The sequence below is a fragment of the Motacilla alba genome, chromosome Z (assembly GCF_015832195.1).
Source record: "Motacilla alba alba isolate MOTALB_02 chromosome Z, Motacilla_alba_V1.0_pri, whole genome shotgun sequence".
In the NCBI taxonomy this organism is placed as follows: Eukaryota; Metazoa; Chordata; class Aves; order Passeriformes; family Motacillidae; genus Motacilla; species Motacilla alba.
This window is the reverse complement of record NC_052046.1, coordinates 26,250,301-26,264,927: the sequence shown is the minus strand read 5'-3', so window position 1 is coordinate 26,264,927 and position 14,627 is coordinate 26,250,301. Positions and strand designations below refer to the sequence as shown.

The window sequence follows — 14,627 nt, the reverse complement described above, 5'->3', positions numbered from 1 at the left end:
AGTCCAATGACCAAGAGAAGGGAGAATTTGCCAGTTTCAAAACAAGGTCTGTTAAGTGAAGTACAACCTTCATCTCTTCGTAGAGGCTGGAATACTGCCTTTTTCCTTAGTGCCACCGACTGCAGTAACAGAGCATCCACGTCCGCCCGGCCGAGCAGCAGCGCGCACAAACCCCGCCCGGCCGGGCAGCACCGCGCACAAACCCCGCCCGGCCGAGCAGCAGCGCGCACAAACCCCGCCCGGCCGAGCAGCAGCGCGCACAAACCCCGCCCGGCCGAGCAGCAGCGCGCACAAACCCCGCCCGGCCGGGCAGCAGCGCGCACAAACCCCGCCCCGCCGAGCAGCACCGCGCACAAACCCCGCCCCGCACGCCCAAGCGCGGCACTTCCCGAAGGCGGTGGCGGCGCCGCGGGGCCGGGACTGCCCGGGCGGGGCGGGGCGGCGCATGCGCGCCTGCGCTTGTTTGTCGCACGGCTTATAAGGCGGGGCCGGCGACGGCGCGGCAGCGCCTTCGTGGGGAGACGCCGCGTCGGCACCAGCGCCGCCCGCGCCGGGGCCGGGGCCGGGGCCGGGGCCGGGGCTCCCCACCGCCCCCATGAGCCGCCTGTAGGGTCCACGCCGCCGCGCCCCAGGGGCTCGGGGTTGGTTGGTCTTGGGTTTCCCCTTCCCTTTTTTTTTCTTACAGTCTATTTTTCTACACTTAGCTATAAAGCCATGGTGCTGGGGAAGGTGAAGAGTCTGACGATAAGCTTTGACTGTCTGAATGACAGCAATGTCCCTGTGTACTCTAGCGGGGATACAGTCTCAGGAAGGGTCAGTTTAGAAGTAACTGGGGAAATTCGGGTGAAATCCCTTAAAATCCATGCGAGGGGGCACGCTAAAGTACGTTGGACTGAATCGAGGAATGCTGGATCCAACACTGCCTATACACAGAACTACACCGAAGAAGTGGAATATTTCAACCATAAAGACATCCTGATCGGCCACGAGAGAGGTAAGGACTGCCCTTAAGTGTACTGCTTTATTTTTTTGTGGGAAAAAAAGTATGCATCTTTATGTTACTCCGGTTTAGCCCGGTTTTTTATGGGTGCATTGGAGAGCAGGACATGTCCTGGGTCATATCTTGACGATGGAGTTACATACAGGAGATGCATTTGCAAAGTACCTGCAAGGCGGACTCCCTTTAAATCTCTTGCCCTTCCGTACGGCCATATATTAATAAGGTTGTTTTTTTGTTTTTTTGTTTTTTTTCTCTAGTGTTTTACCTTTTTTTTTTTTTTTCCCCGGTGATATTTAGAAGGATTTGCCGTTCCGTGGGGAAAAACAGCTGTAAAATCACAGCCAGATAGATGGGCAGCGGACTTTATTGGCAGAATCCTAATTAAAATACAGTGAAAGCATAAAAACCGTACTTTTTGACACGTGCAGGATTCTGCTGATGCTGTTGGGGTAATAATACAATGAATTTTTCAGGATGGCTGATTATTGGCAGATAAAAGTCTCCCTGGCTTATTTTGACATATCACCACCCCACGTGTAATTTTTTCCTCATTTCAGTATTACCCTCTCCCTGGGAAAAATCTTTCATTTCCTTGGGCTGCACCTACACCCCGCTTGTCAGTGGGGGTCACCGCGATGTAAATATGTGTCCGAAAAGCCCTTGATGAGTAGCAAAAGGAGGGTTAGGAGAGGGAGAGGGGGGAAGTGGTGTTGCGTAATGGAAGCATCTCTCCCAAAACTGGGGAGATGAGGAGGTCCTGCTCCCCAGTTCCCTACTCGAGCCGCCGTGGTGTCCCCACAAAGTGCAGCCCCCTTCCCGAGGGGGCTGGAAGCGCCGGGGCCCGAGGTTGTCTGTGCTTTTTTATTTCTTTTTCCTCCGAACTTCGCAGCCTTTGTTCGAAGCGGTTCAATCCTGTTTGGGACCGGCTTTGGAGGAGGGGGGTGGGCCGCCCGCTCCGCGCAGATTGGCCGCACGCGTCAGGTGGTGGCGATGACTTAATTCCCCAGCGCAAGAAAATAATGTTAAAAAACAGTTATGTAATTTTTTGTGCTGCTTGTTCCCCCCCCCCCTTTTTTTTTTCTCTGTACATGCATCATATACACTGCAGTGATATTTCTCGTTCTTTCCGGAAAAAATAATATTTTTTTTTTTTTTTAACAACTCGGGGCGTTACCGAGCCCTTCATACAGTATACCCGAGCTCAAAGCTGTAGCAGAACTCGGGACTTTATTTGCTTCATGTCTCGCGCACACCGTACTAACGAGGTGACTGGCGGCTTCCAGCCCTCTTCTGCCACCGCATCAGAAATCACTCGCCCGAGCACAACTTCCCGCACCTCTAGACCGCGGGTTACAAGAGCTTGGCGACGCGACTCTGCAGCCACGCAGGAGCCGCCCGTGGCGGGGGGAGTACGCGAGGAAGCGGGTGGGACAGGAGCCCCGCGGAGCTGCTGCTAGCGCCTGCGTTTCAGTGACTGCCCCGAGCGCAGACCCGCGGCCCGGCCGCGCCCTCCGCCGCCCCCTGATTGGCCGGCCGTGGTTTGTTGCCCTGTTGCTAAGGGGATGCCCGCTGCTGATTGGTGGGGCCCTGGCGGCGGGGGTGAGGGAGCAGGTTTCGCTGCCTGCCCCCGGCGGGTAGGGGCCTCTCTCCCCGAGGCGCTGGCTCGGCGCAAAGCGCCTCAGAGCGAGAGGGCAGGGGGATGCGCTGCCCTCAGTCTCGTCCCTGCCGCCTCCTGTCGCCGGTCCCATCACCTGAGGGGTCTAGGCCCAGCGCGGGTGGCGGAAGGGTCCGCCCTCGGTGCGGAGCCGGCGGGCGCAGCGCACGCAGCGTGTGAGAACGGCGGGGCTGGCGGCGCTCCGTGCGCGCGCCGGTTCAGGCCGGTCGGCTCCTGCTCCAGCCCGCGCTGATTGACAGCTCAGCACTTGTTTACCGCGGCGTGGCGGGACTGCTGAGCTGGCAGGAAGGAGGGGAAGCCTGGAGGAGAGCAGCGCAGCCACAGCCGAAAGCAGCGCTCCCCACCTCGGAACAAAATTAAACAAAGAATAAATAAATAAATCATATTTATGAAAAAAAAAAAAAAACCACAAACGGAAACCAGCAGTATAAAAGCCCACCCTCACGCCGATACATTGTCTCGCTTTTTCAGCACTTTTTTTTTTTTTTTTTTGACCTACGAGAAATGTTGCGTGCTGAAGGTGTATTTATTTCCACATCTTGCTGCTAGGAAGCTTTTGTGGGTTTTTTGGGGTTTTGGTTTTTTTTTTTTTTTTTTGCTTGTTTTGTTCATTTGTTTTTAAATTTTCGGTATTTGCACTGCAGAAAGTAGAGCATCGGATCTTCCATAGGACAGTAGAAACTTAAAACCCTTCTGCATGCCTCCATTAATGCTTCAGAGCGTCACACATAAGCTGTTCTCTTTCACTTTGTCTCGCTATAACCCCTTTTATAATTCCAGCCGTTTTTATCTGCGAGGTGCTCAGTCATTTTCACTCAACTTTTATTTTAACCAAGTCGGTGTTTTTCTGGTTTGATGTCAGAATAAACTACAATTTTCTTGTGGCATTTTAAGCTGGACAAATAATCATGACTATAATCAAGGGTTAGCATTCCTGGCATAAAAACAGGAAGTATCTGCTCTGTGTGAGCAAGATCAAGTTAATCTATTAAAGAAATGAAATGTTCAGCTCTAGATAGCATTAACTGGGCAACTAGCCATTTCCTATGCCCCTGAATCTGTCGGGTACTTTTTGGGTTTTGCTTGTGTACGCTTACTCCTTTCTCACACGTTTTTCTGTGTGTGTGTGTGTGTGTTTCATGTGTGGATACTGTTGCCAGGCAGGAGATACAAAGAAGCTGATTTTCTAAATTTAATCTTAAGCAGCAGACTTGGTACTGTTAAAGCTGGTAAAAAGCCATCTCTAGTTCATTCTGACTGGCAACTGCAGTGGAAAGTAGCATGATTTCCTTTACAGACCTTGAATGGAGGCCTTGAAATGTCAGCAGTTGAAACTGTGTCACTGTTCAGAGGCAAGATTATATTAAAATATTAACCTCTGCTTCTCTCTAAGGCTGGCAGTCTTGCCTACTTTTCTGTCAGTCAGAGTTGGCCCTGAATTCCAGCAGTTAATAACTAATGGACTGGAGACCCTTGTTCTTGGGACATCCCATTCTTTGAATGTTATAATGTGTGAGCAAATTGCTTTTTTTCTGGAAGAGAAGCCTAGCAAGGTATAACATGTGTGCAGCTGGATTACCATATTGGGTTTTTTTTCCTCTTTTAGATGATGACAATTCAGAAGAAGGCCTTCACACCATCCATTCAGGAAGGCATGAATATGCATTCAGTTTCCAGCTTCCACAGACGTAAGTATCCACTCACAGTCTTCCACACAAGGCTCTGCTGCCCACCCACATGACCAGAACCCCTGCTATGGGAGGAGGGGAAACCTTTTCAATGGTAGTAGGAATTGTGCTGGTAAGATGCAGTGGAGAACATAATCTCATTAAACTGAAGAGGTTGCTTTTACACTAATATACCCATTCTTTAAAAAAAAAAATTCCACAAAAAAGGAACTCACTGCTGCCCAATTGCTCACTTTCTTTTTACCAGGCCTTACTCACTGACTAGATATTCCAGTCTATTACCCTTTCCCAAGAGGAGGGAGAGGAATTTGAACTGTCACTGAAGTCCTGCAGAGTGGCTGAAATACCTTCTAACTCAACCATTTACTAGAATTATGCAGACCAGCAGAACGAGAGATAAGATCATAGTAGAATTGTTTGGGCTCAAGTCTGGAACAGATGTGGCTAGATTTCTTAAGATTTCAAATAGGATGTGTGTACCCAGGGTGCCTATTTATGCAGAAAGCCTGGTGGAAACAAACTTAAGAGTGGGTGGTTAGAGTAAGAAGAATTTTCCTACCAAATCCCATTTCTTTTAGAAAACAAAGGCAAAGCAAGAGTAAGAGCAGAAGTTTGTTCTGATAAGATAAAAATTGTTGCCCCACTCCTGTCTGAAATATGTAATGTAGGCATTGTGGATGTAAGATTGGACATAGTAGGTTGTTTATTAGAGGTGCTGGTTTTAGCAGAATATGCAGATGGCAAACACTTTTAGTTTCAAAGTGAATGGCACAGGAGTTCTATATTGTTTCAGTAAGATTTTCTGGGAAGACCTTTGAACATGGAGATTTTAAAGACAATTTAGCATTCTGTGAAAATCTCAACAGTAAAGCCAGTACTGATTTTCCCTTGAGTTTAAAGGGGCATTTAAAAAAAAAAAAAAAACAAAAAAATCCTAAACCCAAAAAATTAAAACATGAACATGAAATGCTTAGCTTGAAGTGAAACAGCCAGATAGCAAAAGATCACAAGCATTGGTCAAATCATTGGTTCTTTCTAAGTGCCGTGAAGGAATAGCTGTTTACCCAGTTTTTAATAATACTGGAAAAACAAAGAGTGATATTAAAAGCCTGAACTTTGATGCTGCCTACTTACTTGCTATTTTGTGTCCATAGAATATTTCCAAAATTGACTTAAACTTCAGAGCAACAGTGGAAGGATGTGCATCATCCTTACTGATGTCTCCTCTACAGAATATGGGACAGAATGAAAAACTGAAGTTTTAATTGCATTATTAGGGGAAAAAACTAAACATTTCAAATATGCAAACAGTGAAGTCAAGCCTGTAGCTGAAAGAATAATTCTAGTTAAGCACTAGCATGGCTAGTATTACTCTCTGTGGAAAATATGGAAATTTTACAAATAATTCATTTTAATATATATAGCACTGTATTCAGAACACAGTAAAATGCAAAAAAAATTATTTATTAAAAAATTTACAAAAATAAAAAGAATACGTTACGGAAACTACTGCTAATTGGAAATAATTGTACTTGGAAGATACTTTATCTTTCATTTTATGATACTACAGTAAAAAAGGCAATGTCTGGAAATCCTACCTGCATCATCTTTCTTACAGCTTCTAAAATAGACTTCCTTCATTTGACAAATTACAGAGTAGTCTTCATGATTTTATATATGTGTGCATATATAAATACATATAAGCATATATGTGTACATTCTTAGGTATTATAAATGTTTTAAGCTGTCTCAGGGTAGAGAAAGATTAGAAGGTGCTCAAAATAGCCTCTCTTCAGAGCTCCATGTTGTAATATTTACTCTGCTGAAGGTGAAACTAACTATGGAAGTGCTGAGTTACGGCTAAAATTAACCTGATGTTGAGCTACTGACCAAGTAAATAATACACAATGGTTTACAAAAGGCGACATCCAAAACTATAATTGGTTGATACTAATGGTAATTCTAAATTGGTAGTCAAAAGGGCATACTTTACCCTAGGTGTGGAAGTGGCCTCTTAAGCTTAAAGAAAATCTGTGCTCTCCTGGCATTTTCTAGTACAATTCTTTAATTGATTCCTAAAATCTATGAAAAACTGTAGTAGGATAAATTGGAGATGATTTTTCTCCCATCTTAAATCTTGAATTTTCCTGAGATACTCAACATTAACTACTACAGTGCATTAAAAATGCAATTCTATATACTAATCACTGACTTGATCAATTGTATCATTATTAGACAGAAAGACTGTACTCAGTTTTGACCTTTGTGTCCTGCACAGACCACTTGCTACCTCATTCGAAGGCAGACATGGCAGTGTGCGCTATTGGGTGAAAGCCGAATTGCATAGGCCTTGGTTTCTACCAGTAAAATTAAAGAAGGAATTTACAGTCTTTGAACATATAGATATCAACACTCCTTCATTACTGGTAAGAATTGACAGAATTATTCATTTTTTGTTTCTGGCATAAAAAAATAACAAAGTTTAATAACTGAAACAATATCCATGTAATTTTTCCTAATACATTGTCTAATACTCACTTGATACTTAGTTACAGCCAGTCTTCTAAGTACTACATTAGTTCTGCAACTCTGTAAGTTCTAGTATTTTGAAAGCTATATTTTCCTGTACTTGAAGTTGCTTTACTTTCAAGATATGTAAAATGGTTATGTCAATTTAAATTAATACTAAATTGTTAAATGTGAGTAAGAAGGAAAATTTTGAGAACTGTTCTTTGATTCTGAAAAAAGAACAGTGACACTTAAAAGAATTAGCGTGACGGACTGCAAACTTAAAAATGCAAAGTAAATAACGTACTGGTGTGCATAATTGATCATTTTCATATGGATAGTTTTCTACCAATGGGGAGAAATTATCACAATGCTCTATAATCTTTTTCTGAAATACCATTTCATTAAAATAATTTCAGTATCACAACTCCTTTCAGTGAGGATTTGAATTCAATCAGGCCTAAAATTCCATTCCCCCCAAGTCTTCTTCAAATTCACCCCCCATAGAGAGGGGAAAAAATTCTCAAAATCCATTGAAATAGGTTTCTTGTGTGTATGGGTGAAAAATCAGACTTACAAGGAGACATTGGCATTGCACAAATTCCATTAAAATCAAAAGACTCTCATTTGACTTTAATGGGCTTTGGATCAAGTCCTAAATCCTGGTGTACTGAATTAACAAAACCTGTTTAATACAGATGAAACAGGATCATTTTGAAACAGGAAATAGCAGGAGTCAAGGTTACAGTACTTTATCTTAGTTACTGTTTCTGAAATACTATACTGCATAGAGATAGATATTCCAGTTTACTGGTAAATTAAAAGGTCTTCAGCAATATGGTGGGATATGTAGGCTATAAAGCCTTTCCTTAAGCTGTGCCAAATTTATTTATGTATAAAAACTTGTTTTAAGTGTAACTGTAGTATGAAGTGTAGCAAAAAAGCAGTGTTAATGAGTATGGAATTAGAATAAAGCTTATAGTTTGCATAGTGTAATTGCTTGAGGTTTTTCCCTCTAAATAAGGCTAGATGTGCTTATCAAAATGCATAGAAAGTATATAATCATTTTTTGGTGTTGATTAGAACAGATTAAAAGATTCATGGAGCACTCTATTAAATGCAAAATATTGTTCTTTTCTTGCAGTCACCCCAAGCAGGCACAAAAGAAAAAACTCTCTGTTGTTGGTTTTGTACCTCAGGCCCAATATCCTTAAGTGCCAAAATTGAAAGGAAGGGCTACACCCCAGGTACGTAACAGAAGTAATTATAGGAAACGTTTTTCCTTCCCCTTTAAAATGACAGTATGTGCTTAGCTGCTGTTATATAAAAGAAGTACTTAAACTATTCTTACCATTTTGGTTTGCATTCATCTGCCTTGCTATTTTAAACGACTGATTTTGTTAGCTTGCTCTGTCTCCATATTGTTAAAGGACATCTGCTTTTACTGGGCCTGTGCATTTGTCTGTTAGATTTACCTCATGGTGGTCTTACTCCTGCTAGCATCAGTGGATATTGTTCAAAGTGTGGGGCATTGCTAGCAGCATCCAGTACCTTATAACAATACACAGTAGGTGGCAATTGGCTTCAGTTGCCTTGCAAATACATAGAAAAATGAAATGTTGCTTTGTTTCAGGTGAATCAATTCAGATCTTTGCTGAGATTGAGAACTGCTCTTCCCGTGTGGTGGTGCCAAAGGCAGCCATTTACCAAACACAGGCATTTTATGCCAAAGGGAAAATGAAGGAAGTCAAACAGCTTGTTGCCAACCTGCGTGGGGAGTCCTTGTCATCTGGCAAAACAGAAACCTGGAATGGCAAACAGTTGAAAATTCCACCTGTTTCTCCCTCAATCCTTGACTGTAGTATAATCCGTGTGGAGTATTCACTTATGGTATGTTGGGTTGTCTCATTGGAGCATGAGTAGTTTCCATGATGCCTTGCAAATTGTTAACAAAGCATGGTGAACTGCAACTAGTTACAAAAGAAATACATAGCCTAGCATTAGGTGTCTTAACAAGAATTCTGTAAGTAAATTGTGTTTACATCATGCGTGTTCTAAGGAAATGTGTTATGAGTATGTCACTTTTCCATGTGAGGACTTCTGTTAAGAGTATAGAGCTGCCTTTGTCTTGGAGGGTTATTTGTCTTCATAGGGACATTGGCTTTAAAATGAACAAAATGAAATTTCAGCCACTTGTGAAAAATTACATGGCTGAAGATTTTAGTCTAATAGTTAGGAAGTGCCCACACAAACCTATTTTTATTCTATACTTTTTTATTGTTCTTTAGGTATATGTGGATATTCCTGGCGCCATGGATTTATTCCTTAACTTACCACTGGTCATTGGCACCATTCCTTTACACCCATTTGGTAGCAGAACATCAAGTGTAAGCAGCCAGTGTAGCATGAACATGAATTGGCTTGGTCTGACACTGCCTGAAAGACCAGAAGGTAACCTGACAAAACAAGTCTGTTTTGATTTTTGTGTGCTTTATTCATTGCTGTCATGCAAGCAGACACAAATTATGTTCTTCATAATAAGGTCCACAGAAGGTCCTTTGTGGATGTTTCCTTGCTACCTGCTTGCTCTATGTAGAAGAATGGAGTTCCCCTCTTTGCCTTCCTCTCTCTGGTGTACAAGCAGTGGAATGCAGCTGCTTGGAAGCTGGTGAAAATGAAAGCACAGAATGCCATTGTACCTGGGCAGAATTAATTCTGCCTCCAGTATCCCAACTGTATCCTTGGTTGTAAGTCAGTGTATCCTTGGTTGTAAGCAGGGTGACCTTTATCATCCTTAGTAGCCAAGACATTGTGAAAGGATAATGTAATCCATTTCAGTGGGAATCTCTTTTGTCAAAGAAGCAGCTCTGTAGCTTCTCTCTTTTTGCATATAAACACATGGGGGTTTTAATGTACAGATCCCAGACTGATGATGGAGTCTAGAGGAGTGCAATGTTCTGTCATTCCTGCCTGTAACAGAAATTCAGTATTCTGAGTATGCTTTAAACTTGAAGATGACAATTAGCCACAATGAACAATGGTCAGTTTGCTGTTGGATTTGAGCATAGTTGGAAAATAAAGTATAGCAACCTACCCTCTTTTCCATGTTCAATAACTGTGTAAAAATCATGGAAGTAATTTATCTAAATGCTACTGCATTTTACAATATAAAAGTTTAATATTTCTCATGTTACATGTTTTGACATGGATAAGAACTTGTTGTTTGAACTGCCTGTGCATTTTCCCTGCAGCACCTCCCAGCTATGCAGAAGTGGTTACCGAGGAACAACGGCAGTCCAGCCTTGCACCCTTAGGTGTTTGTGATGACTTTGAGAGAGCTCTTCCAGGACCACTGTTTGCATACATCCAGGAGTTTCGTTTTCTGCCTCCACCCCTCTATTCAGAAGTAGGTACCTCAAAATATAATTATGAATGCATTGTTTCTTTGAATTCATGTGGAATAAATGTAAGAAACTGTTTCTACTTTATGAAAACCAGAACAAATAAGCAAAAATATGAAAAGGTGAAAAGGTGACTTAGTTTAAATTGCATCAACAATTTTCCAGGATTCTTCACTATTGTAACACTTCATAGAGGTTCCAAAATTGTTTTGCACTCTCTCGGCAACTTATTAAAGTTATATTGCATTATATATGTAATACATTGCATTAGTGAATACCAATATTTTGAGTCTATAGATGCACAACAAACTGTTTTTCACCTCTACTCTGCAAAAGTACTCTGTATTTTTAGCTGTTTGTATGTATTACTTTCAGAATTTCCATGCAGAGAAGATACAAAGGTGTTCTTCCTTGCTCAGGTTTCTCTAAAGGCACAGCTCAAACATTTCTGTCTGCAAGTTAAGTGCTGTGAAAGTCACTCAGTAACTGGGACACAAGTTCAGGCTTCAAAACCTTCAAAAGACACATTCATATTTTTCAGGGAAAAGCAGTGGTATAGGACAAAATAAAATAGTGTCCTTTGGCTAAATCTTGCCTGGATCCACCCACTCTTGATTGTTTCTTTTCCTCTTGAAGCACTTAATCTGCTAGTGAGTGAGTGAGAGGCATGTTTTTTTTGTCTCTTCTATAACATAAGCTTAGAATACAACTCTGGGGCTTTTCATTTTAGGTACCCTAAATATTTAGAAGTAAGCTTTTCCTTTGTTGTAAAAAATGTCTTTTTAAAATAACTGACCAAACCATATTGTGTCCATTTAAACTATACTTCCTATTGAATTTTGGAGACCTAAGTTAGAGACCATGTTCTTCACCTCCTTCCTTTTGTTGAAAAGGAGGTAATGTGTGGTACACATGAACTTCTGAAACATTTCATGGGGTTTTTCAGGATTCATTGTTTACAAATTAAGTAGAAAAAATTTTTACTAATAATTTTGTGTCTTTTTAAGTAAAATGTCTTCCAAAATCAATTTAGTATTTTAAGTTACATAATAAAGTGATGAGTCTGGTTGTCTTCTTATTATGCAATAAATAATTTAGAACACTTGTGCTACTACAGCAGATTTTTTACGATTTTTTTTATTACATGTTTGTGCTTATTCTTAAGCTACCATCAATGTGCAGTTTAAAATGTTTCACTATACTTAGTAATTTTCAATTCAAAGTTTCATCTAAATTTTAGAGATACTTCAATCACCTGAGTAACTTTTGGATTGGGAATACCATTTATCTCTGACTGTCTTGGACTTAAAAATTTTGGTGTTTAGATTGATTTATTTTCTAGCAATCAGTTCTAAAAATACCTTGGGTTGTTGTGGTTTTTTCTCTTTTGTTTAGATTGATCCAAACCCAGATCAACCCACAGAGGACAGACCATCTTGCCCTTCTCGTTGAAAGAATCCATAAGAAGCTGACTTGGCTTGGGTTTGGAATCATACCTGCTGTGTTGAAGGTCAAGGCATCATAGTGGAGACACCTTTCAAAGAAAGTGTGTTTGCTCTTGCCTGTGTGGTGAATAAATGAAAAATAACCTGTGATCATGCTTTGAAGCCTACAGTAAAATTGTAGGACTGCTCCACATGCTTGAAGAACTGAGCTTTCCCCCCTCCCTCTTAAATACTGGCACATACTAGGAGCAGCCTTACTAACCTAGTCATGTGTGTCCAAACACTCAAACCACATTAAGAAAGGTTTGGCTTCCTCTTACAATTTGGAAATTTGCACATGCTTATTGCTTGCATTGTGCGGTTCAGTGTCACTACAGCTTTTTGTCATTTACGCCAGACAGTTGTTACCCCTTTCTTATGTCTTGTGATCCGCACAATAAGGAGCAAAAGAAAGCTTTGACAAAAAAGAAAGAAAGAAAAAAAACAAAAAACCCAACAGTAAGGGACTTTGACAAATGCACTGACTTTTCTTTTTTTTATTTTTATTTAATGTAGCCTGGACTTTACCTGCATATGCACATGCTCAGAATTGTCCTAGTAGGCTGATCATGTATCACCTCTTCAGCTTGGATCCTATTGTGGATTTATTTTACAAACATCAAATGCCTTCAAGCCAATCCTTCTTACTGTATGTTTTGCAGCCTACTGTAGTAGATAAGCAACAGATATGGGGATAGGGAGGGAGGGTGAAGAGTTAATAGCAAGAAAATAATGGACTTTGTCAAGATTGTATACTTTCTTGATTTCTTTTAAGAATTTGTTGCCTTTCTACTATTATCGCAAAGCAGCATTTTGTTACAGACTGCCTAAAAATCACTTAATCTCAGGTGAACTCATCACTTGCCAAACTGTTGGAATGCTATTTGTTTTTTTTATGTTGCACTGTTGAGTTAGTTCTTTTTTTGTGTTTGTTTTTTGTTCTTTACTTGAGAGGGAGATCTGGAATAAGGGCATACACAAAAGTTACAAAATCCTCCTCATTCCCATTTCTCTTTCTGCATTATAAAACAAGCTGTTCAAGTTGTGAAGCTCTAAAAAAAAAGGCATAAATGAAAGCAGCACCAGCGGACATTAGCTGTTCCTCAAAAGACTATTAAAAGGAAGTGGTCATACACTGTTCAGGATTCACAGACAAATCAATATCTCAAGTAGTAGAGATAGGAAGGGAAAGTAAATTTATTTTTATATATAGCTACTTAATCACCAAAAATTATGTATGTGATGAGTCTAGTAGAAAGTTAATTTCAAACTGCAGGAAAAGCTTCTTTTAATGCTAAGAGCTCAGTTTGTGCACTTTGTATTACCTTCAGGGTTTATGATACTGTACAAGATTAGAAGTGTAATTAAAGCAAGAAAGATCAATGTTACCAGCCATACTTAAATATGAGTTAGCTGGAACTGCTTTGATAACTGCATCTTCTGTGGCACTCTCAAGAGCTTTAAAACAAACAGAACACTGAATTATACCATGTATTCATGCAGAATGCAAGAAACTGTATGGAAAGAGCACTTGCCCTTGAGTGTGCCAGGAAAAAGAGTGCAATGGAGTCATTACCTGTGCTAACAAATACCAGAGCTTATGTGCTAGACATGTACAATGGAAGTCAACTTATCTTTTCAGAAACCGTGGAACACAGATCACTGACAAAGGGATATTATTCTGGTCTTGACTATCTGAACAAATCAAGATCTAATCCACCAAATACATGTCTCCTTGTGCAATAAAAAAGCTCCAGAGAGAGTGGGAGAGGGGAGGCTGGTGTTTCTGCATGGTGCTCATTTTTAAAAACCTTTGCCTTGTTTTTAAGGCTTCATAAATATGACAAAATAGGCTTTTCCATAAGTGGCCTTTATGAGAACATGAAAGATCATTCATGTTTCAAAAATGACAACAGGGTGATAAAATACAAATGAGTCGCGTTTTAAGTGATTCAGTTAAAAGGCTTGGGCTTTGAGTGGGATTATTGGCAAGAAGGAAATTGGATGATGTTACTAGGCCAATTTTGTGGATGTCCCTCTACTCTCTCCAATCAGACAATTTTTAAAGCTGATGGGATCGTTGGTATAAAAGGGCATTTGGTGGTTTTACTTTTTTTTTCCTTTTTTGTTCTTTTTACAGACTAGGGAACAATATGCTGATATACATAGCATTAAAGTACTTATCACAATACAATGGAAAATTGCATCTGAGGCAGGATTTACCAATATAGTAATTGACTTGGCATTTCAGCCTTTGTGATTAGAATGAAAAATCGTATAAGCTTATCAAATAAAGACTTCCAGTTTAAATTACTCAGGGGCATTACTGTCCCACAAATATTGGTCAGTTTTCAGCATTATATAACTTGAGGTTCACAGTTGAAACCCAGTATTTGGTAGAGAATGCTGATCTGAATTAGGAAAAAGTAAGTAAAATCCAAACATTAGAGAAACAAAGTGCAATATTAAATGTTTGCTTTATAGATTATATTCTATGGCTGTTTGTACTTTTTTTTTTTTTGTTTGTTTTTAGTTTTGGTGCTGAATATGTCCTTGTAGACTCTTGTTTTAAGAAAACAGTATGGAAAACAGTTTAATTTTTCCTATTGCTCTTCCTTGTGGAAAATAAACTTTTGTAAAAAAAAAAAGGTTTTAAATGTTGTATCTATGCATAAAATAAAAAAACCCCACAAGTATCACATAATCACAGGAACAGTATCACAAGTATCACAGGAACTTAGTGCATGAAAACATGTATTCCTTTCTCAAAAAACAAAGAAAAACTATTTCTTGAACTATACTGCTGAGTACCACTGAAGTCTAGTTTTGGGATCCTGTCTTTTTTATTTACATCACTGAGCTCATGGGGCC

General features: G+C 40.5%; 1 protein-coding gene across 1 annotated transcript; it reads left to right on the top strand.

Moving 5' to 3' along the window:
* The first annotated feature begins 494 nt into the window (after window positions 1-494).
* Window positions 495-14,413, top strand: ARRDC3 (arrestin domain containing 3). Its single transcript, XM_038124358.1, has 8 exons — window positions 495-994; window positions 4,282-4,363; window positions 6,642-6,789; window positions 8,016-8,118; window positions 8,505-8,761; window positions 9,160-9,322; window positions 10,123-10,277; window positions 11,668-14,413. Exons 1-8 carry the CDS (start codon window positions 715-717, stop codon window positions 11,722-11,724), a joined length of 1,245 nt encoding a protein of 414 aa, XP_037980286.1. The 5' UTR covers window positions 495-714; the 3' UTR covers window positions 11,725-14,413.
* The last annotated feature ends 214 nt before the right edge of the window (window positions 14,414-14,627 follow it).

Bases quoted from the DNA above. Each gene is read 5' to 3' on its own strand.
- ARRDC3 (XM_038124358.1), top strand. From the start codon at position 715: ATGGTGCTGGGGAAGGTGAAGAGTCTGACGATAAGCTTTGACTGTCTG. The intron at 8,762-9,159 runs GTATGTTGGGTT...ATTGTTCTTTAG, and splicing joins GTGTGGAGTATTCACTTATG to GTATATGTGGATATTCCTGG. The intron at 9,323-10,122 runs GTAACCTGACAA...TTTTCCCTGCAG, and splicing joins ACTGCCTGAAAGACCAGAAG to CACCTCCCAGCTATGCAGAA.